General features: G+C 32.4%; 2 protein-coding genes across 3 annotated transcripts in view; both read right to left on the bottom strand.

Moving 5' to 3' along the window:
• LOC140062321 (ethylmalonyl-CoA decarboxylase-like) overlaps positions 1 to 15,959 on the bottom strand; it is a 54,521-nt gene extending 38,562 nt beyond the window's left edge. Inside the window, exon 1 of the mRNA XM_072108481.1 lies at positions 15,954 to 15,959. The gene's annotated coding sequence lies outside the window, so the exon portion shown is untranslated. The remainder of the gene's footprint in view (positions 1 to 15,953) is intronic.
• LOC140062318 (protein EFR3 homolog B-like) lies at positions 126 to 24,408 on the bottom strand. Of its 2 annotated transcripts, XR_011847470.1 has the most exons (20): positions 24,361 to 24,408; positions 23,302 to 23,378; positions 22,740 to 22,867; positions 22,059 to 22,209; positions 21,304 to 21,425; positions 20,741 to 20,884; positions 20,353 to 20,478; positions 19,641 to 19,855; positions 19,145 to 19,324; positions 18,502 to 18,771; positions 18,225 to 18,382; positions 17,655 to 17,816; positions 17,078 to 17,206; positions 16,328 to 16,395; positions 14,797 to 14,921; positions 13,299 to 13,387; positions 11,932 to 12,093; positions 7,282 to 7,331; positions 3,041 to 4,766; positions 126 to 3,005 (listed from the first exon to the last, which is right to left on the bottom strand). XR_011847470.1 is itself a non-coding variant. In XM_072108475.1 (19 exons), the coding sequence occupies exons 1-19, from the start codon at positions 24,365 to 24,367 to the stop codon at positions 4,655 to 4,657; spliced, it is 2,475 nt and encodes an 824-aa protein (XP_071964576.1). In that variant the 5' UTR covers positions 24,368 to 24,408; the 3' UTR covers positions 126 to 4,654. The 2 variants fall into 2 exon arrangements, 1 of the variants encoding a protein (XP_071964576.1); XM_072108475.1 differs by having other exon boundaries at positions 126 to 4,766.
• Between the last annotated feature and the right edge of the window lie 405 nt (positions 24,409 to 24,813).

The raw sequence follows: 24,813 nt of genomic DNA, 5'->3' as shown, positions 1-24,813 counted from the left end.
GTCCACCTTTATAAAGTTATTGTACAATCTTATTAGATAGCTTGTTTTGTTGTTTTCTCTAATAATATTTTCTGCTTGCTTATATAACTCAACAATACAGTACAGATAGCTAACATTCGTATAAAAATCTACGTGGTACAAACACCAATTTTGTGTCATTTTCACCATAGATTCATGTTTTTTTCCACGGTTTGAATAATCCATCGCTTTTGATTGGTCATACCAATTGTATACATATTGTAGATGATGATGATGATAACGATAATGATGACGATGATGGTGATGACGACAATGATGATGATAATAATGATGATGACAATGATGATGATGCAAAGGATGATAATGACGATGATAATATGACGAAGTTGATTTCGTTGCTTGTCATTGGTCAGCTTACTCAGTCCTTGCTTTACGTCCTTTACCGTTTCACATAAGTAAAAGCAATATTAATTCAATGTCGTCGATAGGAAACATAAGCCTACATTGTGTATACGACACGAGTGTTAATTTCTTTCCGCTAATATGGACAGACAATTTAGATACTGAAACGTTCACACTTGAACGCCTTCATCTTACAGTCAGTGAAACAAAACAAATGGTGCCAAAGTAATCGAAACCACATAGAATGATTTTCCTAAAACATTCGGAAATAAATTAAAAAGAGGATGAGCATGATGGCGACAACATTATTGAACATAGATTGTACGAACATTATGTTGTCATCGTGCTAATGTTTAAAATCTTGCTAATCCTAACAAGGACCTTTATCTGGATTAGTAAAACATTAAACCGGATCAACTAAATCCCTGATTAAATAACAAAGATCCTTTGACAATATTCTCATCAATAAGAACTTATAGGCTTTAGACAATGACCATACAGAATGCTATATTGCAGCCTACAGAACATTTAGTAATGCAACAGGGGCGAGTTTGTTAGCAATTATTATGATGCACGTATTTTTAATACAGAGATTGATATTCGTTAATGCTACAACACAACCAGCACATCATTCATTTTAATATACAAATCTGGAATTGACGTTTGGTAATTACGACCGGCAAATGTGATAAATGAGACTACGTTTGGAGGAGACGTATAAAAGACATCTTAATACAATAATTACGGTTGAAATAAGACTTTTATATTGCACTGTACATTATGATACGGCTATTTCGTCTACAACCGTGCATACTAACTAATAGATCGTGTTGTTTTACATTCACAAGACACATTACATTACATCCTGGTTCTCATAGGTCATCTGGAGTTCATCTGGAATTCACTTGGATAAATCACATCATTAATGTAATGACGAAATGTTACGGATCAGAACATGAGAGCCAGGAACGTTACATTCTGTTGAGGCTGACACAATGTAAATTTATGTGTGACTCCATACTAGATAAATTAAATTAGTTTTTCTGCCCTACGGGAATAATTGCCTATAGCAATTAGGCTTACATCTGATAAGCACGTTCTTCGTCATATATTGTATTTTATCCCACTAGTACGCGCGACGCGCTAACCAATCACGAGAACGACAGATCGGATAATTCGTCTCTTGGGATTGGTCAAATTATTTGCGTTGCATGTTCGTCACATTGCGTTTCATGATAGTGAGAACAAAGCGTACATTCTCTATTGAACTTTAAATAACTTCAATAGGAATGCAATCACTCGCATTTACAGTACCATACAGATTATACTCTGCCAATGCATGACAACCATTCTACAGCCTTTTACTAAAGCTTGGTTCCCACTAGAACGTAACGCAAGGACGTAAACGCAACGCAAGCGTTTTAACCAATGACAAGCGAAGTTATAGACAGTTCGCAATCACAAGCGAATAAGCCATCGCTTGTGATTGGTCAATTCACTTGCGTTGCGTTACGTCCTTGTATTGCATCGCTAGTGGGAACCACGCTATACAACGCATGTATTACACTTTACGTCATAGTCCCTAGGTAAAGCTTGGTTCCCACTAGAACGTAACGCAAGGACGTAAACGCAACGCAAGCGTTTTTACCAATGACAAGCGAAGTTATAGACAGTCAAGCTTGGTTCCCACTAGAACGTAACGCAAGGACGTAAACGCAACGCAAGCGTTTTAACCAATGACAAGCGAAGTTATAGACAGTTAGCAATCACAAGTGAATAAGCCATCAATTCACTTGCGTTGCGTTACGTTCTTGTGTTACGTTCTTGTGTTGCGTCGCTAGTGGGAACCACGCTTTAGCAATCACAAGGGAATAAACCATCGCTTGTGATTGGTCAATTCACTTTCGTCGCGTTACGTCAATGTGTTGCATCTCTAGTGAGAACCAAGCATTATGGACACAGCAAGAGAGAGTTTACAATAACAATAATAATAATAATAATATCATACACAACCTGCACAAATATAGTCTAGTTAGTGGCTGTAGTTATTATGTTTAAGAGATAATAAATGGCTGAAAAAGACGCTCAAATCGCTCATAAATGACATTAGAAATGTATTACTATTATCTAAATTGTATTGCGTTTCATTTTAATATCAGTTAATATTACTAAAAACACAAAAAAAATACCATTTCCTTATGTGACTATTATAACAATAATTGTATTTCTATTATATTATTATGAGCATATTATACACATTTAGATAGCTTTAAGCTCTGTCTACACTATCAAACTTTATGTGACAACAAAATGTGATGTGCCCATATATGGAAATGATGATGTCATATCACTAACCATATTTAAGCATATCACTACCATATTTAAACATATCACTACCATATTTAAACATATCACTACCATATTTAAACATATTACTACCATATTTAAACATATTACTACCATATTTAAACATATTACTACCATATTTAAACATATTACTACCATATTTGGGCACATCACACCTTATTATTATTGCTGTTGCTGCTGCTGTACACAAATATACAAATGCATATTGTATATATACGACAGTGCCAAAATGTAGCACCAATATGATAATATATAACCTATAACCTATAACCTATAACCTATAACCTATAACCTATATCTGACACAAGTATAATGCAAACATATGAATAGTGTTGATTGGTTCATTTGCATAATGTTTAAATGATACCCTTGCTTGTGATTGGACAATCAATCAGTTGTATTCTCCCATGATAATTTACCAGCTTCCTAGCAACAACTTTTATTATGCGCGATAAATGTTGGTTAATTATACATCCGACTGAATATTATGCTATGTAAATATTTCTTTACATAATTATATATTATAAATATTCAAACTATAAAAGGTGTATACTCAAAAACATAAAATTCAATATATACAATTTAAATCGCTATCAAAAAAGTGTGGAAACATCAAAGCAATTAACAATAAAATTATAATGTGTCTATATATGTGTACAATAAAAACACTTTCACGATAAAAAATAATTAAATTATTATAAGATGTTAGTGAGAATATATAAAACCAAGTCATACAAACAAGTTTGTAAAAATGTCAAATATCAGTGGTGGATAAAACAATTTTGAAATCAATGAGAGGAAGATATGGCCTAACAATTGTCAAATGAAGTTTTGAACTTAACCAATTATTTCATCTATTGCATTGGAATATTTAAAATTTGGGACCTCTCCCCCTGGATCCACCTATGAATGGAATGAATGTGTTAGCCCATCTAGTCGTCTAAAAAATTAGCTTCAGAAAACAACGTAGAAATTTGATTATATATTAAAAACTTTGTGCAGAATTTGGTTATATGGATTTGCTATTTGTATTATAAAGACTAATCAAATAAATAAATAAATAAATGAAACATAAAACATTAATGCTAATGTGCGTGCTACAGATGACATTGGTGAAATAAAAGAACTTGGTACACTATTGAAAAGAGTTGATACAGTGGCCATGTACAGGTTGAGATTCTAATTACATTTAAGAACCATAATACGCATACAAGAATACACAGTTGGCTTTTAATAAGCATGAGCTTACTGACATTAAGCATACATTGTTGGTATAAGTCAAGGATACACTCAACACATTTCAATGTCAAAGTGAATATTAATGTATAATATATTAATGCTGAATGTTTGCATACATTTATTTGCATTGCAAAAGGTTCAGGGTCTTCTAAATACGCAAATTCTTTTACGGTTCAACGGGTCACAAGCGCAATTTCTTTTACGGCTCAACGGGTCACAAGCGCAAATTCTTTTACGGCTCAACGGGTCACAAGCGCAATTTCTTTTACGGCTCAACGGGTCACAAGCGCAATTTCTTTTACGGCTCAACGAGTCACAAGCGCAATTTCTTTTACGGCTCAACGGGTCACAAGCGCAATTTCTTTTACTGCTCAACGGGTCACAAGCGCAATTTCTTTTACGGCTCAACGGGTCACAAGGGCAATTTCTTTTATGGCTCAACGGGTCACAAGCGCAATTTCTTTTACGGCTCAACGGGTCACAAGCGCAATTTTCTTTTACGGCTCAACGGGTCACAAGCGCAATTTCTTTTACGGCTCAACGGGTCACAAGCGCAATTTCTTTTACGGCTCAACGGGTCACAAGCCCAATTTCTTTTACGGCTCAACTGGTCACAAGCGCAATTTCTTTTACCTTATTAATTTCATTTGAAGATCATGAATTTCTCTCAGTAGACACAGAGATCAGGGAATGTCATCTCGTACACAGGGATAGATTGTACTTGTGAGGGGATAGCAGGATCTTGTCGCAGGGGGCTACCAGCTGGCGACACCGGCGATCTGTCAAACGAAAGGTTTATATTTATTATTATTAAGGATTGAACGGTAAAGCTCTGTATACACTATCAAACTTTATGTGTCAAAAAAAGGAGATCATATATGTGTACAGCCACATCAAAACCAGGCGCTTGTCGCTAGATAGGGATTTGTGTAAAATGCATTTGAATGTGTGAAACTCATATTTTGACCATTTTGTTTTTTTACCTTTATCTGATAGGAAATTTACCGTAGATTTAAAAAATATATGTCTTATTAACTAATTCAAATGGAAAGGTGGTAAAAATTACATAAATCTGAGCCTCTATACTCGGGTATCGATAGGTATTTTGTTCATGAATCTAAAAATAAATGAATGGTAGCCTAGGCCTACTACTACGCTGGGCTACTAGCCTAGATAGGCTGCATGGGATAGTAGGCCTAGCTAGCTAGTAATAATAATAGTAAAAACAACAAGGCCTAGCCCAATTAAAATAAGATAGAGTTTTCCTCTCTAGGCCTATATAGTATAATAAGCCTCCTGGAAGGCTTTACTTTAATTACTATACTAGGCCTACTTCTGGGCTACTTTATTTATTTCAATTTGGTTAAATTTCATTATGCTTAAAAAATGCCAATGATGGGCTGGGTGTGTGCAAAACATAAACAGTAAAAACCAGTACAATACAAATCCCTCGCAAATAAAATACTGGTACCTTGGTTAAATTTCACGTTATTCATCATGCTTAAAAGCATTGTTCACGGGTGTGGCTATCTGTCATGATCAGGCCAGGTGCTGGTTCAACAATAGACGTATTACATAACATTAACAACAGTAAAAACCAGTACAATACAAATCACTCACAAATAAAATACTGGTACCTTGGTTAAATTTCACGTTATTCATCATGCTTAAAAGCATTGTTCACGGGTGTGGCTATCTGTCATGATCAGGCCAGGTGCTGGTTCAACAATAGACGTATTACATAACATTAACAACAGTAAAAACCAGTACAATACAAATCACTCACAAATAAAATACTGGTACCTTGGTTAAATTTTACGTTATTCATCATGCTTAAAAACATTGTTCAAGCTAACGGGTGTGGCTATCTGTTATGATCAGGCCAGGTGCTGGTTCAACAATAGACGTATTACATAACATTAACAACAGTAAAAACCAGTACAATACAAATCACTCACAAATAAAATACTGGTACCTTGGTTAAATTTCAAGTTATTCATCATGCTTAAAAGCATTGTTCACGGGTGTGGCTATCTGTCATGATCAGGCCAGGTGCTGGTTCAACAATAGACGTATTACATAACATTAACAACAGTAAAAACCAGTACAATACAAATCCCTCACAAATAAAATACTGGTACCGTGGCTAAATTTCACGTTATTCATCATGCTTAAAAACATTGTTCAAGCTAACGGGTGTGGCTATCTGTCATGATCAGGCCAGGTGCTGGTTCAACAATAGAATACATAACATTGTTTGAAGGTTTACATGGCAATATCAAATGTTGATATAAAGAGTTTGCAGTACACCACGTATATTAAGTCTGAAAAGAACTGTTGAGTTTCTCTTACATACAACATTAACACTAAAAACCAGTACAATACAAATCACTCACAAATAAAATACTGGTAATTGAATTTTGATGACCAGAAACGAGGGATTGTGTGCCCTGCGCCATTTTGAACAAAAAGCAGATAAAATAAAGTAAAAAGAGAAATAAAATTGAATAAAGTTCATTAATAAAATGTTTGCTGTTTTTTTAAATTTGTTTAGAACTAATAATAAGCTAAGGAAATCTTCCTGAATACCTACTACTGTAGTAGGCCTACTGTATTATTCTTACACTACACTATTATAAATGAATTTGACAGATTTTACGTAAATTAGTGGTACTTTGTAATCGTCATAATTAACTATGATAACCACCTCAGATTTTGATGAAATTTTCATGAATATCAGAAAACACTATATTGAATAAGTGTGCCAAATTTCAGAATGATTGTTTATCTAGAAGGTAGTGTTGCTAAGGTTTTAATTGTTCAATCTGTAACAGCATGGGGCAACTTCCTGTCTGATTTTTCATTAAACTTTGACTGTTAATTACTCAGTAATTACAAGTAAATTGTTGTATAAATGCTATATACATTTATTGCCATAACTCTGGGAATATTTGCTTGATTTAAATGATCCAAACATCTTTGAAGGATATATTGTGAGGAATACCATTATAGTATCAACTAAAAAAATATATATTTCACCAAGTGCCTGGTTTTGATGTGGCTGTACACATATATGGACATGATGATGTCATATCACTACCATATTTGGCCATATCACTACCATATTGGGGTACATCACACTTTTTTTTGTCAAACTAGTTCGATAGTGTAGACAGATGTTAAGGAAAGAGGAGAGTCTGGAACACATGCCAATTCATGGAGTGTTTGCAGCCATTTGGCAACAAAGAAGAATACATAACTGGTTATTTTTCAAGAGATTTCTAAACAACTAACCTGGTGACAACTTGCAGTATGTCATTCAACCTCTTTAACTGTCGCTCATTCTGTAAAAAAACAAATATAAATGCTATTTAAAGAAAATTGTGCTGTAAAGTTAGATATAGCATGTTTTACTATTTTGTGCCATATATTCCCATCGTGCACCGAGTGTCTTAAGTGGGCCAGTGTAATTTAATACTATTAATTACATTATACATGTAATTAAAATGTTTACTCATTATTTTGTTGTTTTAAATACAGTTCAATTTTTATCATAAACTTGAAATCATTTTACTTGATAACAATAGTATTCAGAGCAATCTTTTTTATCTAGTTGATTGTTTGATTTGACTATTTGTAAATGTCACAGTACAAGTAGAATAGCAAACTGCTACACAAACCTAACTAATTGATAGATAGTATAAAACTAGACTAGACTATGTTTAGACACATTGATTATCAATTAATGTTATTCTAAATGACAAATTTTGCTGTGTATCTCTATGAGGATTGTTGTATTCATTGAAATATAGTTGAATACTTGAAAGATAAAGAGATCTGTTTTAACCATAGATATATCAACAAAATTACAATATTTGAAATGATATGATAATGAGTTTCCTTGAAGCAATAAAACAATTAAAAATAATACACATTTAATCAGAAACAGCAGCCTTGGGGTTGTTTCATTATACTGTAGTTTTTTGTTGACGACATCTACAAGATAATACTAGGCTGTAATTTATAAGCTGCCTTAGGTATTATAGCAATACAATGTTACATCACATTATTCAAACAAACTACAACATATTACTTTTCATAATATTATCATAATGTAATATTAAAAATAATGAAGAAGAAGTATAATGGCAGCATAAATCACTCTTTGATTTCAAATAATATTATACAATACAATATTATTGTGGATGTGACGCTGTAGTTTACGATAAAATGTGTTTAAAATATATATTAATTCACAGGGCGGCATAGCAGAAATGAAACTGCTCAGTGATAATATACTTTTAAAATGAAATACATTTTGAAATGATAAAGATGAGGGGAATATTTTACACATTTTATAATTAGCAGCATCTGATTTTGGCTGCATAATAGAATACAGTAGCTATAGATGTTGCACATTATATGTTGGTTTTGAACACATACACTATTTAATGTGCAATAGAACTATTATTGAACAGCATGTGATACAAAATCCACCAATCAAATAGCAAGTATAGGCTTAGGTTTGTTTGTTGTTGAAGAGTTTGCATTATAACTTATAGTAATGTTGTTGAGAAAAAAAAATTCATTTTGAATGTGTTGTTTTAAAGAGAATGTGAAATGATCAACATGGGAATGTTGCTTAATGTAAAGAAACAAATTACAGATGCAGTCAAGCGTGACAAAATTAGAACTAAGAATAACCATAATTTCTTCCATTTGTGAAAGTTTAGTCAGTTTTAAGCTATATTAGGACCAGGTAATACTATTTTGATCAATTCGATTTAATACCAATGCCATATTGAAAACCTCAAAATAGCTCAACAGCTGTGGATTTAATGACTTATATGATATAATTAATGATTTAGTTAATGATTTAATTTTAAATGATGTTAATTTCATTCAGTTTTACCATCATGATAAAAGATAACTATGCAATTGCACTTGTGTATCCCACGTCATAAACTGGCAGGTTGAAAAATATGAAAAGATACACAGGCATCAAAAACACATAAAAGAAATATCCCCATGTGAAGATCTGTCTACACTATCAAACTTTATGTGACAACAAAATGTGATGTTTCCATATATGGACATGATGATGTCATATCAATACCATATTTGTGCACATCACCACCATATTTGGGCACATCACACTATTTTTGTCAAATAAAGTTTGATAGTGTACAGTAGACAGAGATTTTTGAATAAAAGTTAATATAGGTCCAGGTTGGGGCCTTTCTACAAATATCTGAATGGAACACTCACACCCCAGTTTATAATAGTTTCATTGGCTTGATTTTGTGATAAATGTATTCACAGTAAAATAATTAAAGAAAACATGATTACAGTGTACTTATGTTGTTTATCTTTGACATAAGAGCTATTTCAATGCATCATTATTTTAAACAATTATTTACAGTGTTCTAAAAACAGTCTTCAAAACTATTTTTAACAGCATGCTGCAAACAAAAACAACATATTGCTTATTCTAGCATTCAAATCACATGTTTCCCCGATTTGTTATGATTAATGTGTACATATTCAAGCATTCTCAGAAATAATAATATAAACAATAAAAACACTTTTTGTAACTATCTGCCTTTATGTAAAGATATTCAAAGCTCTATGCCTACCAGCAAATTTAAAATAACCAAATACAGATAGATGATTAGGAACTTGTGTTGATTATTGAAATGTTTTCTGGGGATGTAGTGGGGGAATCACGGATATAATTATAAATGATGATGTCATAACACAATCAACAGATGGGTGTAATTCCCCTTCAGGTTCTCTCTGGTACCATCATTGGTTCTTTGTTGTTTAAGTAGGTGCTTATCATTTTGTATTGTATAATAAATAAAATGTTGTAACATTTCATTTTACTTTGAATAAGCTATTTTAAAATTCCAGTTTTTCTCTCTTGAATACCCTTATTCATAGAGGTAGAGGTTATCAAGTTCAAAGTTCAAAGTTCAAAAAACATTTATTTAATCAACAATGGCATTATACAGTATAATATAATTATAGGTAGTACATAAATGAAAACATAGTAATAAGCCATCATTTGGGGTCTTCTCTAGAAGAAAACAAGTTTCTTGTCTCGAGAAAGACCCCAGGAACAATACACATACATTTAAACTAATACAATTTACTACTAAATAATAAATAAAAACAAAAACGATGAAATAAAAATAGACCGTTCAATTTTGACAAAATTGTAAAATGCCAAGAATAATACCAATGACGTCGCAATCAATGTTTGGGTTAATATTTAGATATCATGTCAATCAGTATCTGTCACATTCTTTGAGAGTCTCTACACTGCAGAGCTAGCCTCACGCATAGTTTCATATCATGGGTATAATGCATCCTTCCTAAGCTAATTCAAATGGCTTTATTGACTGTCAAAACACAAAAAAATGTCACACACTATGAATGGATACTGCAATGGGTAAGCATAGGTAAACGCAACACTACAACCTAACACAAGTAATTGACCAATGACAAGTGTTGCTGATTGCAATAGTGGATACAGTATGGACAGGATCACACTCAACATGCCAAGTGTATTAATGTATACAGTATCTGTGTATATAAACATTGTATCAAAGTTGATTATTTTTTTTCTTCGTTAATAACCACTCAGAACATCATTACTCAAACACATTTTTGCGAGTGTACTTAGTGATGTCGTTGATGACGGTAAAGAGATAACGCGGTATTGATGGAGGCAGCTAATGAATTCTGACCTAATATCTTTTAAATATTTCAATATAGAATGTGTTGATGATGAAGAAAGCTGGCCACTTCAACATTATAATGTATTTTAATGACATAATGCAAAAGTAATGTATCTAATAAATAATAGCTAACTACACACTATTTCAGAGGTCACAAAGCTAATTCCACTGTAGAGGTAAACTATAATTAAATAAGTATGTCTGTAGAGGGGGCTAGAGCATCATTTAGCATAATTATAAATTAATTCTTTTGGTTTTTATCAGTGGAACTTTTTAAAATTTCTTTTTCATATCATTTTCTTTAGCACTAAAATTTTACTACTTTTATAATCAGTACCTACTGTGCAAGTACAGACAAATAAACAATGTGTAAAAATCTATATTATTATTATTATCATTATTATTATATCAACATTTATAAAGCGTCAATTCAAAGACCGAGGTACAAAATCAAAGGCGCTGGGCATGTTAGTGGTCGAAAAAATGAGTTTTGAGCAATTTTTTAAATAAGGCAACAGAAGAGCAGTGTTTAATTTGTGGGGGAGGGGGGGGGGGTGAATTCCAGAGTGTGGGTGCAGCAAAAGAAAAAATCATCAGATGATCTAAGAGTTCGTCCAGGAACATAAAAGGTATATTACTAGCATTAGCCAGTCATGCTGGAAAATCTGACATGATGATGTTTAATTTTCAATTTTAACAGCGTAACATAATAAATGAAAATAATATAAATTCAACCGTACAATATTACATGAATGCATTTAATGTTGCATCATGTTTTATTGAACAATCACTGATTCAAATTAAATTTCTAATTATGTAGAGCAGCATTCTATACACGATATAAAATGTGAAGTAACTAGGACGCATACAGTCAACTTAACAGAACACCTGCAGTGTACAAAATAAGTATAAAACAACATTGACATAAAACATAATAACATATAATTTAAAACTAAATCAATAAATGACAGTTTTTAATATATTTCTGTCAGAAACTGTATTAAATAAAAAATAATTCTGAATATATTTATGATTTATATCCGTTTTATGTATTTTGACAAATTATAAAATATGTTGAGATTTTGCATCAAAATGTATGTGCATAGTTTGTTTATATTTTACAAAATGTAACTTCTTAATTGAAAAGAATCTGATGAGAAAGAATATTACACGGCTTACATTAATGTTATAGTGTACGTACCCGTTGTTCGGCTGACGAAGCTAGCACTTCTAGCGTATTATTTTGAAACTTCTCCAAGATGTCACGGCGCTTCTCTATAGTTGACTCTATGCTGTCCTCGTGGTCGAGGGCGGTTAAAGTCTTCTTCAGAATTTCAAATGTTATTTGCTCTTCTGGATGTTTCTAAAAATGGTGTTCAATAAAAAAAGCATTGAAGGTTATAAAAATGATGGAGATATAGGAACAGATTAAGGAGATATAGGAACAAATGAAGAAGATATAGGAACCAATTAAGTAGATAGGAACAAATTAAGTAGATATAGGAACAAATTAAGTAGATATAGGAACAAATTAAGTAGATATAGGAACAAATTAAGTAGATATAGGAACAAATTAAGTAGATATAGGAACAAATTAAGTAGATATAGGAACAAATGAAGAAGATATAGGAACCAATTAAGTAGATATAGGAACAAATTAAGGAGATATAGGAACAAATGAAGAAGATATAGGAACAAATTAAGTAGATATAGGAACAAATTAGGGAGATATAGGAACAAATTAAGTAGATATAGGAACAAATGAAGAAGATATAGGAACAAATTAAGTAGATATAGGAACAAATGAAGAAGATATAGGAACCAATTAAGTAGATATAGGAACAAATGAAGAAGATATAGGAACCAATTAAGTAGATATAGGAACAAATTAAGGAGATATAGGAACAAATCAAGAAGATATAGGAACAAATTAAGTGGATATAGGAACAAATTAAGTAGATATAGGAACAAATTAGGGAGATATAGGAACAAATGAAGAAGATATAGGAACAAATTAAGTAGATATAGGAACAAATTAAGGAGATATAGGAACAAATTAAGGAGATATAGGAACAAATCAAGGAGATATAGGAACAAATTAAGTGGATATAGGAACAAATTAAGTAGATATAGGAACAAATTAAGTAGATATAGGAACAAATTAAGGAGATATAGGAACAAATTAAGTAGATATAGGAACAAATTAAGGAGATATAGGAACAAATTAAGGAGATATAGGAACAAATCAAGGAGATATAGGAACAAATTAAGGAGATATAGGAACAAATTAAGGAGATATAGGAACAAATTAAGGAGATATAGGAACAAATGAAGAAGATATAGGAACAAATTAAGTAGATATAGGAACAAATTAAGGAGATATAGGAACAAATTAAGGAGATATAGGAACAAATCAAGGAGATATAGGAACAAATCAAGGAGATATAGGAACAAATTAAGGAGATATAGGAACAAATCAAGGAGATATAGGAACAAATTAGGGAGATATAGGAACAACATGTAACATTTGATAACAACAAGTAAAGGTGAGAAACATGTTATTCTTACTCTTGTTCCTGCTGGTGAATTATTAACAGATTCCATTTCTAAGACAACAGAACCAGGGTCAGTGGCACTTCTTATACGTAGCTCCAATGCTATAAAGAAATCAAACAAATAGAATACAATATAAAGCTATGTGATGTGCCCAAATATGGTAGTGATGTGCCTAAATATGGTAGTGATGTGCCCAAATATGGTAGTGATATGACATCATTGTGTCCATATATGGGCATATCACATTTTTTGTCAAACAAGTTTGATAGTGTAGACAGAGCTTTTGTGTTGAACATTGTACATTCTAGTAGTAACATGTATTGATGCTTCAATTACTTTGGCCTCCTGGGGTATTGTTTTTTTAGATTCATTTATTTATTAATTCTTTCTTTTGAGAGGATTGCATTTTAAAATGCGCCAGTTACAAGGTTTATAAATTGAAATAATTCAAGTGAAAGTGAAAATATTATTTTACATAAATAAAAGTAAAACAACGTCATATCTTAGCAAACATGACATGCACATTGATGGTAACAGATTTTCTAAAAATTCATAAATATTTATTTTAGTTGTAAAATGCATAAACCACAAGAAATCAAATAAGATGATTTTTTAACATGAATGGATGCATGTAAAACCTTTTTTTTACCGTAATTACAAAAATATAGAAATACGGTGAATCATAGAATTTTAAAACAATTGACTTAAATTTTAATAAAAAATCTTTAACAATAATTATTTGCCTTTGTCTATACAGATTTATCATTAAACATGTACAGTTAGTATATGCCACACAGATTCATGTACAGTTAGTATATGCCACACAGATTCATTCTCAGCAAACTGTCTCTGATGAAATCATTTAGAAATTGAAATGCTAATTATAGTACAGAATGATGTAAATAATTACTGTAATTCTCATTATTTCAAATAACATTGTCTGTTGTCTGAAATTTGCCATTTAGTAATAACATTCTGTCTATTATGATTATCTTAAATGAAACAAAATGGCTAAAAGGCAGCAAAATGGCTAAAAATAAAATAGCTACAAGGTAACAAAATGGTGTAAAATAAACCAAATGGCTACAAATAAAATAGCTACAAGGTAACCAAATGGCTACAAATAAACAAAATGGCTACAAATAAAATAGCCTAAAATAAACAAAATGGCTACAAATAAAATGGCCTAAAATAAACAAAATGGCTACAAATAAAATGGCCTAAAATAAACAAAATGACTACAAATAAAATGGCCTAAAATAAACAAAATAGCTACAAGGAAACAAAATGGTTACAATTACAAGGAAACAAAATGGCTACAAGAAACAAAATAGCTACAAGAAACAAAATGCTACAAGGAAACAAAATGTCTACAAGGACACAACATGGCTACCAGGAAACAAAATGGCTACAAGGACACACAATGGCTACAAGGAAACAAAATGGCTACAAGGAAACAAAATGGCTACAAAGAAACAAAATGGCTACAAATAAAACAAATTGTGCTTACCAGATTGACGGTGGACATAAGGTGTAGCTAGACGAGACACATCATAGCCACTACTAGCAAGTGCTTCACTGATCAAGTCAAGATTGAATAGGTGAGTGGCTGGTAAGTTATCCAAGTTTAGTGGGCTATGTAAAAATATACAAATTTATATTAATACATTGGCCTAAGTAAGTACTGCACTGGGGAATGTACAGTATATACTGTACTGGGGAATGTACAGTATATACTGTACTGGGGAATGTACAGTATATACTGTACTGGGGAATGTACAGTATATACTGTACTGGGGAATGTACAGTATATACTGTACTGGGGAATGTACAGTATATACATTAATGAATGTTACAAACAGTACTGAAACTAAACCTAAACACATCTAGGCTAATTATTTGATGAAAGATGATAACATTGTACAATACCAGGTGGTAGTAGTTATTATTATTTATTCAAAACTAGATGTTGAAACAAAATTATGGTTGTACATAAACATAGCACTGTACAATGAAAAGAAAAAGGTAATAATGATATAGGTAATAATTGGAAAGGTAATAACATTGTAGATGACAATGTTATTTGTTAATAAAACACAATAATGAAACTAAATACTGTAGAACTACAGTATGCTACTGTTAAATTTTCATATTTGCTGAAACTACAACTATAATAAACAACATTAAATACTAGGGTAATGATTTCAACTAAAAACTAGATCAGATAATGAACAAACCTGAACATGCTATTTTTATTAAACTAAAAGTGAGCAATATAAATAGTGATAACAAAACAGGTTATGTGTTAGGTTTAGTTTCAATGGTATAGTTAGCTAAAACATTAAGACTAATGAATAGGAAGAACAGTGTAGATGGTTTGCTAGTAGTAAAAGATCATTAAAAGAATAAAAACAATAAGTGTACATTAATTAGTGGTATATCAATGGTGACTAATTACTTGTTCGTGGTTGCCCTATTCCTTTTCATATTATTGCATTTGTTTTAAAATTGTTAAGTTAAAATTATGATTTGGAATAAAGTGAAGGAAAAAAATAAAAATAATATATACTTTTATTTACACAATAACATTAAATGTAATGAAGTACATGAGAAAAAAAATATTAGAAATAATTATATTGTGTCTGGATTACAATCAAATAAGGCCCTGTGACATCATCAATTATGGACGGTGAACATGGAAAAACAGTACAAGTAAAGTGGATGAGGGCAATGGTGATACAAAAAACAGACCAAAACAATAGGGATACTGTATATGCAGGAATGGGGGTGGGGGGGGGGGATGTTAAAGGAAAAATAAAATCACTTAGGTGATATTCTATTTTGGAAAGTAGTTATGATTTAAAGCTGTGTATAGTATTACAATATATGTAGAACAAAAACCATTCCATTGCTTTCAGCTATTTTTACTCATAAATTGACTATAACAACTTGCTATTTGTTATGATAGCATTCTTATGCAAATTGACTGGAATAACAAAAAAGACATTAGCACAGATTTAGTGTTGTTTTAGCGTTCATACCTGGACTCTGTTTGTAGAGCTATTGGTGGAAGCATAACAATAGCAGACTTCTTTCTCTCTTCAATTACCTAGAAAAAATAGTCGGTTTCCATGTAAGGAATATTTGATGGATAAGACATGGTTTAAATTTATACAAAACACTAATAGTTTGAAAGCACTTTATTTAGTCTTTAACAATTACTGTTGTCAACACTTTTATATCATTCTATTTATCAAGGAAGAAAAAGCATTAGAGTTTAAAAACTATCTTTTTATCTTGAATTAAAAATTATGGCAATCAAACAAAAACAATTGTTGTATAAAATATTTATAATACAAAATACTTATAAAAGGCAAACATAAAAAGAAAATTATAATTCATAAAAAAAATTTAAGATTTTTCTATAATAGATAACAAATTGTTAATAATCTATTCTATGGACATATTTCTATACTACATAATACAGTATACCCTGTAGTATTATATCACAATACAGTATACCCTGTAGTATTATATCACAATACAGTATACCCTGTAGTATTATATCACAATGCAGTATACCCTGTAGTATTATATCACAATGCAGTATACCCTGTAGTATTATACTACACAATACAGTATACCCTGTAGTATTATACTACACAATACAGTATACCCTGTAGTATTACATCACAATTCTATTTATAACTCAATTAGCATAATATAGTAGAATAATTAAACAGTGCAAAGCATAGTAATCTATTCTAGAATTTAATATAATCAGTACTTACCGCCCTCACATGTTGGCGGAGAGCTGGAATAGCGGACAATTCAGCGATAAGATGAAGATAGCGAGCCACTAGGGCGTGAATACAGCAGCGATGGGAGGCGGGAAGTTGAAGGTTTGAAATCGCTAAATCCTAAAATTAAATAAGATACAAATCAACTTTATTGTCAAAATCTTACAATTTTGAGATATGTTTTGTATCTTAGTAGAATCATTAAATTATACAAATTGATAAATATCAATGCTTAAAAAAAAGATTTTGCAACTATTTATATATTTGGTTTTGTTTTAATAAAATAAATATTTATAAATCTGCATACATTTAAACTATCATTCTATTGCAACAGCCGAATTCAACCATGGCTCCCAAACCCAACCTTCCCCTCTAACTCAAGTACCTAACCAAACCTAGCCACAATCATTATGTTTAATTTAGTTTTTGTGGATGAACTTGCTAAAATCAACAAATATTCCAAATAAAGATTTTGCAAAAGTATTGTTCTAAACATCCGACTCAACCAGGGTAGTTATCAACAAAAGCACTACTCAATACTTTGAGTAACTTTATGTTACAAACTTACCTGTAGACCTAAAGCTAGGCCGATGAGATCCACCAAGATGTCATCGCCTCCCAGCTCAATAAGCAGCAGGGCAAGTGTGCAGTACATGGCTTCAAAGTTCTCTATAGTGTTTGATGCCTGGCTCATGTTTTCATAGAAATGCCAGTATATATCAGAGCCATTCTAACCAATAAGAAATTGATAATCACAAAATTAAGGTTTTTAAAACAATTAATTTTAAACAATTCAAACTTCGTAAGTGTTTGTTAGAGTTAGATTTAGGAGAAATAATATATATATCTTCAAGCTTTCCTTAATAGATAATAATAACACAACTGTTTCAGAGGTGGAAAAAGGGGGTGTAGCTAAATGAAATTATTACTATTTCTTTTGATATCTATTTTTGATAGACTATTAATATTATATGTTAACATTCTGGATGCGCCCGTTACTTGGTCTCCACACCACCATTTAGCATCACTAATTCTCTTTTGATTTGGTCCCTAATTTAGTAATTTTCTAGGCATGCAACTTAGTTTACTTGACTGCTTTTAAAAGTTACAATTCTTTAATATCATGCACAAACATTACTTTTCTCATGAACATTGCGTCCTGTCTTGATGACTTGTCCAGTTTCAAACCAAGATTTTTAATATCATCTGGGATTGGTCGGTTGCCTAGCAACTTATCAACATTGTCATGGCGATCAATAAGGGTCTGCAAGATTTGTTGCACAGTAAGCCGGATACCTGCAAACCAAAATGAAAACACATTCACAATAATTATTATGAAATTATAAAGTAGTTTTTTTCTTCATATATCGTTTAAAATTTAACAAGACAGAAAATCATGAATATGCAAATGATACCTGAATCAGTGACCAATGACATGTTGAGTAGAGGTTGTAAAAAGGATGCTGGGAAGGTTACAGCCATATTGCCTGTGGTATACTTGTTACCAACTTCTAACAAGCTCTTCAACAGCATACTCTGAAGCAGTTGATCTCCGATGCCGTTGATTGGCTGAACAACTGACGCGTCCTCCGAGTCTTCAGGAAACTTTGGGCTAGGTACTTTGCCCATGATAAACATCATGATCTCAATCTTCTGGTAGTCCGGAAGAATCATCGCAAAAGCCCCTAAATTAACAAAAGTCAAATAGTGACTCTTTACTTATTTCACTTCCATTCAACATTCTATCATATTGGATGTTTCATGAATCATCTTCACATGAGAAACTGAAGGCAGATGTATGTTATATAGTTGATACTATCAACTTGATAGTGAACACATTGGCTATACATTGCAAGATGATTAGTTACAATAATTGTACTCAACAATACAAGAATTATTTTGTTTGAAAAAAAAAATGTTTTTGTCATCTTTCTAATCTTGTAAGTATGACAAAATCAAGGGTAATTTATACTACTGCTGCACCACATCTTGTTGGGTCCCAAATCTTTCTCTTAACAGGGTTTAAAATTCATTTTATAATTTTTATTTTTTCCTTGCCTATGGTATCAATAATGGCCTCTTCAAACACGATCTCCTCATTTTCATTATAGCCTTGTCTATCCAGCGTTTGCTTAGACGTTACACTGATTACAGACTGGTTTCCACCAGATAACCGCTGGTCAACAGATAGACGAAGATGTCTTAACAGAGTATTGAAAACTTCTAGAATGGATGGACCTAGAAAAAATGTTTAGAAAATTTAAGTTATAAAGCATTATGTTAAATTATATATTGTAGTTCCTATTAATAGATTTTCAAAACTATTTAATATTCATATATCTATCTGGAGAAGTCTAGGAGTGGATATCAAAAATTGTGGATGGAAAACAAAATACTGTATGGTGTCTTAGGTGGGTCCTGTGTAGTGTTGAAAGTAAAATGGAAGTAAGGCCTTAAAATAAACTTTGGAAGAAAAAATGTATTAAGTTTGTTATTGCAGTGAGAATCAAAATAGAGGTACTGAGATTGGATTGAGTACAGGAAAGGCACTTACCTACTGCGCCGTCTGCAGCCACAGCAACTGTAGCCTTAAGTACCTCTACCATACTAGTCTTCATTGCAGGATTGCTTTTGGTGTTTTCATCCAGATGAAGTAAAAGGAAGTGAGGAGCTACATACAGATACTGAGATTGGATAGAGTACACTATTACTTTGAACACCTTGATAGCAAATGTATTAGGAACCCATAGCTCATGTAGGTCCATGTGCCTGTAAACAAACATTGTATAGATTGTCTTAATTATTCTATTGTTATGAAGAGGCTAAAGCTCTGTCTACACTATAAAGCTAGTTTTAAATAAAAAGTGTGATCTATTCATATATGGGACATCACATTTGTTGTCACATAAAGTTTGTTAGTGTAGACCACGCTTAATAGAGACCATCTGAAACTGTTTAATCCATTTTAAAGAATTGTAGTGAGCTTACTATATAGGGGCTTCTAAGTTTTACTTGTAGAATCTCTATTTAAAAGTAAACAAGCAAGTAAGAATATTGTTTCTGAAGGTCAGAGTAAAAAGTAATGCTAGTTGAACACAACTTTTAAAGGATAATGAACACAGTAAAACAAGACACAATGCTTCTGAAATAAGTGGTTGACTTGGATATATTTTATATTATATACAAAAAAATGCATAATGTTGTAAAATGGTAAGCCCACCTGGAATTGTTTTCATTCAAATTTCAATTGATAAATGAATAATTACCTCAAAACCGGTTTCAATACTGAATGTATATTTCCATAAGCAGCTCTACACATAACATCTCGTAGGCATGTTTCTGCTAACACATGAGGGCGCTCTTCAGAAAGTTCCTGGGCTGGCGAATCTTGTCTAAAAAAGATTTTATTATTTTTTAATTAAGATAATTATTTTTGTTTTTATTTGGTTTTTTTTAATGCGCCTTGAGCACTCTTGAGTGGTATGTGCGCTATAAAAATCCTGTTATTATTATTATTATAAAAAATAAATAAATAGGAACCATTAATCAAACATTGCACACCCACTGCTCTGATTTTTTGGACCACAAGATTAATTTTTAATGACATTGTTTTTTTTTTAAACACTTAAATTTTAAGTCCTTTTTATGTACTACCTTTCAAATGCCTCTTGCATGTTGAACAAGAATGATGGAATGATCTTATCCATGTGTGCCTTGTCCCAGATGTTGACCTGCAGGTCATCTGTCACGGTCTTACGCACAACACCTTGAAGCCCTTTCAAGCCTGTTACACGAATTCTAAAAATATATGAATAATAGCATTATAGATTCTATACTGTAATAGATAGAAAACTACAAGTAACATTAAGCCCTGTCTACACCTATCAAACTAAACATGGTAGTGATATGCCTAAATATGGTAGTGATATGCTCAAATATGGTAGTGATTTGCCTAAATATGGTAGTGATATGCCACATATGGTAGTGATATGCCTAAATATAGTAGGGATATGCCTAAATATGGTGATTTGCCTAAATATGGTAGGGATATGCCTATATATGGTAGGGATATGCCTATATATGGTAGTGATATGCCTAAATATGGTAGGGATATGCCTAAATATGGTAGTGATATGCCTAAATATGGTAGGGATATGCTTAAATATGGTAGTGAAATGACATCATGTATGGGCACATCAGATTTTTTTGTCACATACCTTCTTCTGTGAGCCATATTATCACTGTTGTTGTGACACATTGAACTGAACTTTGACACAAAGAAATCGTAGCGTCGATGATAAGATGGAGTGTCTTCTTCAATGTTGGAAAACTTCACAAACTGAAGAGAAAAAAAAATTAGTGAAAACAAAAATTCGTCACAGAGAATAAACCCAAATACAGTAAGTGGTATATAACCATTTTTATAAATTATTTATTTTTTTATTTCATACGCATCCAACAGCAAGTGACTCACAAATTACAGGATGGATAAACTATTTAATACTTTATCATGCTTATAAACTAAATTTGAGGCTTAGGGAGGGAGTCGTGAGTTACAACCCTCGCACTAGGTCAGGATTAGAAGGCAAGCACATCAACCACTGTAATAATAATGATGGTTAAAATGTTCATATAAAAGGATGCTTTTATCCTTGCACAACACACTTTTTAACACATGTGCTAGGTATGAAGTTTGTATCTTGGTATATAGAAGTTTACCAAATTTAAGTGCAATATATATGGCACGCCTCAAGGGCATTTTAAGCGATAGTTGCGTGTCACATGCCTCAAACGCAGGGCTGCCATAGTAGTTGTTTCTACTACAGTAATATCATTCAAATTGTAAGTTAACACATTTTAATAAATTAACAGTAATAAAACAAACCTGCCGTTTTAAAGTTTCTGCCTAAAAAATTATGAATTGAATAAAATGAATGTAAATATTGTAAAATAATTTTAAAATAAAACTTACAGAGCTACCGCCAAGAATTTGCAAATCCGTGTTGTTAGACTCAAGCAATTTTGAGACCATTTTAAGGAAACTCTCTACAAAGAGATTTAAGCTTTGAGCATGACACGCTAGCAGAAGTTCATCCAATGCTTGCATTGCAATCATCACATGACTAAAATACAAAAGACGTTAATTTAGAATACTTAGCATTTGACCATTTTTTAGCTAAAGTTAATATCACGTCTGAAGAATGTATTATTGTATCCTCTGGTATAATGCCCCCCCCCCCCTACCCCACTAAAACAAGAAATTGGACAGACTTAGGGGGTGGGACTACAGTATACCTGGGAAAACCCTGATTCAGGAAAAAAATTATTGGTAAGCATTTCTTGTAAAAACTCATCAGAACTAGCTAGAGAGAGGCCTACATCCATATCAAAAGTCAATACTGGGACTATACCCGGGATATGACTTTGTGAAATCAGACATAAAGTAGGAGGTGGGATTAGACCAGAAGTGGAATTATACCTGAGGATATACGGTATTAGAAAAGAAATAAGCTATAAATATACTATACAACATTCAAATGTTTTAACTGTCTGTTAGCTCATTGTATGAAGCATAACATAATTACAACCACTGGTTCAGAAGAAAAGTAATAATTAAACAAAGTATTGTACATACCCTAAGTATTGTACATACCCTATTTTATTTCTATACACATCTCTGCTCAATCTCTTACTTAGATAGGTTCCAATTCTGTCAAGTTTCTCATTATGTGATACAGCGTAGAATGTTAACTTCTCCATCTGACTCCTAACAAGCTCATCCTGATATACAATACAAAATAAAAAAATATTATTTTTTTTAAATAGATTTATTGTGTGTAAAATAATAATCATCTCATAAAGAAGATTCATCAACATAATTAAGCTTTGTCTACACTATCAAACTAGTTTGCCAAAAAAAAAAGTGTGATGTGCCCAAATATGGTGGTGATATGACATCATCATGTCCATATATAGCTTTAGACTCATCTCATGAAGAAGATTCATCAACTTAGTATCCCCCAGCTTTAATGAATACCTTGTCAAAATGTATCTACTGACTAATGACAAGGGCAGGGCCAGGATGTTGGGATATTGTTATGGGGGTTTTCATTTAAAAAAGGGGAAATTGAGCAGTGTTGGATGGATGGCATTACTTTATAGCTGTTGAAATCGGTGGGCAAACTTTAAACTGACAAAAATTGTTTGGTCATTACCTCTGCGTTAACTGGAAAGATACTGTCCACAAGTCGTTTGTAGTGCGGCTTGCATGCTGGAATACAGTGACAACAACCTGTGTGTGAAATATTGATATTAACAAGGTCACACTCACAGCACTTTAACCATGTATGTGATATATTATTTATATTAAAATAAATATTAAATTATCAATTCAAAGATGATATATAAAATATATTTTATTGATAACTAATATTTTTAATTTGTTAATAAAACATGAAATCAGAGAATATATATGATTTACTGATTTTGCGTAGATACAATACATAAAAATCAGCATATAAAATTAAAAAAATAATAATAAACAATATTTATATAGCGCCTAATGGATTACTGACCCCTCTAGGTGGTAGGTGCTTTACATATTTCTGGGTTCATGTCTAGGCCTAGCTGGACCCTCACCTCCCGAAGAAGTCTCTCTACACAGTCGATCACACACAACAGGAGCCAGGCAGTCCTTGTCTTTTGAAAATCATAGGTGTGCTACAAATTGCACTCCTCAATACATTCAGAGGTGCTGTAGGTGTGCTGTTTGTATATTTATGTGTAGAAGTTGACTAAATTAAGGCGTGTTGTAAATCGCACTCCTCAAGGCCAGGGCAGTTTAGGAGTGTGTTAGGCGAGTGATCGCACTCACTCGCCTTATTAAAAGACAAGAAGGCCTGAGCCAGGCCTACCCGTTAGCACGCATCGTCGACAATGACGAAAGCAGCTCGATCGTCTTTATTACTAGCCTAGCTACCTAGCTGCCCTAGGCTAGGCTACTACTAGGGCCTAGCCTAGTAGTAGGCTAGTAGGAAGGAGGCCTAGCCTAGTAGGCCTACTAGGCTAGGCCTCTATTTATTATGACTATATGCCTATAGCTAGGCCTAGCTAGCCCTAGCTAGGAGGTTAGGTAGGCCTATGTCATATGGGCGTCACCGTCATTAGACGGCCTAGGAGTCTACATGGTAATTTCCATTTTTGATTTGTAAACATGAACAAACTATAAATAAGTGGTTAAGTATGGTAATTTGAGTCATTATCTATGTAAATACCTGGCATTTTGAAGTTGTTTTCTAGGGGTCTAGCCTGGCTTGCTCGTCCTCTAATCCACTGCTAACTGTTTACATTTTAGTAAAGACAATGGTGGCGTTTTCCATAATATTATTGACAAGCCGTTACAATCCGTTTACAATTCTTCTGAAAGCGTCACGCATCATCAAGGGAACGCAAAAAAGGCAAAGGCTCTTTCTAATTAACTTAACCCTCTAAATATCTCTCTTTCAAAATAAAAAAAACAATATTTATTTTCCATTACAAGAAAAAAAAAATTCGTTAAGGTTCGAACCCAATCTAGAGCTGAGAGCACTCAAAACTGAGAATTACGTCCCGTCGTTGTTACGCGGGTCGTTACGCCACTAATTACATGACTGAACAGCCGATAATAGTATATTTACACGTGTATTACGTAATTCATGTATACGATATGTTCGTAATCTTCTAGATGA

The sequence above is a fragment of the Antedon mediterranea genome, chromosome 11, assembly GCF_964355755.1.
Source record: "Antedon mediterranea chromosome 11, ecAntMedi1.1, whole genome shotgun sequence".
NCBI classification, from domain to species: Eukaryota; Metazoa; Echinodermata; class Crinoidea; order Comatulida; family Antedonidae; genus Antedon; species Antedon mediterranea.
The sequence above is the reverse complement of the archived record's forward strand: the minus strand, read 5'-3'. Positions and strand labels throughout refer to the sequence as shown.

Excerpts from the sequence above, each read along its gene's own strand:
- LOC140062318 (XM_072108475.1), bottom strand. Across the intron at positions 18,383-18,501 it reads GTCATTGGTCACTGATTCAG|GTATCCGGCTTACTGTGCAA; the intron begins GTATCATTTGCA and ends TTTGGTTTGCAG. Across the intron at positions 17,817-18,224 it reads ACGCAATGTTCATGAGAAAA|AATGGCTCTGATATATACTG; the intron begins GTAATGTTTGTG and ends CTTATTGGTTAG.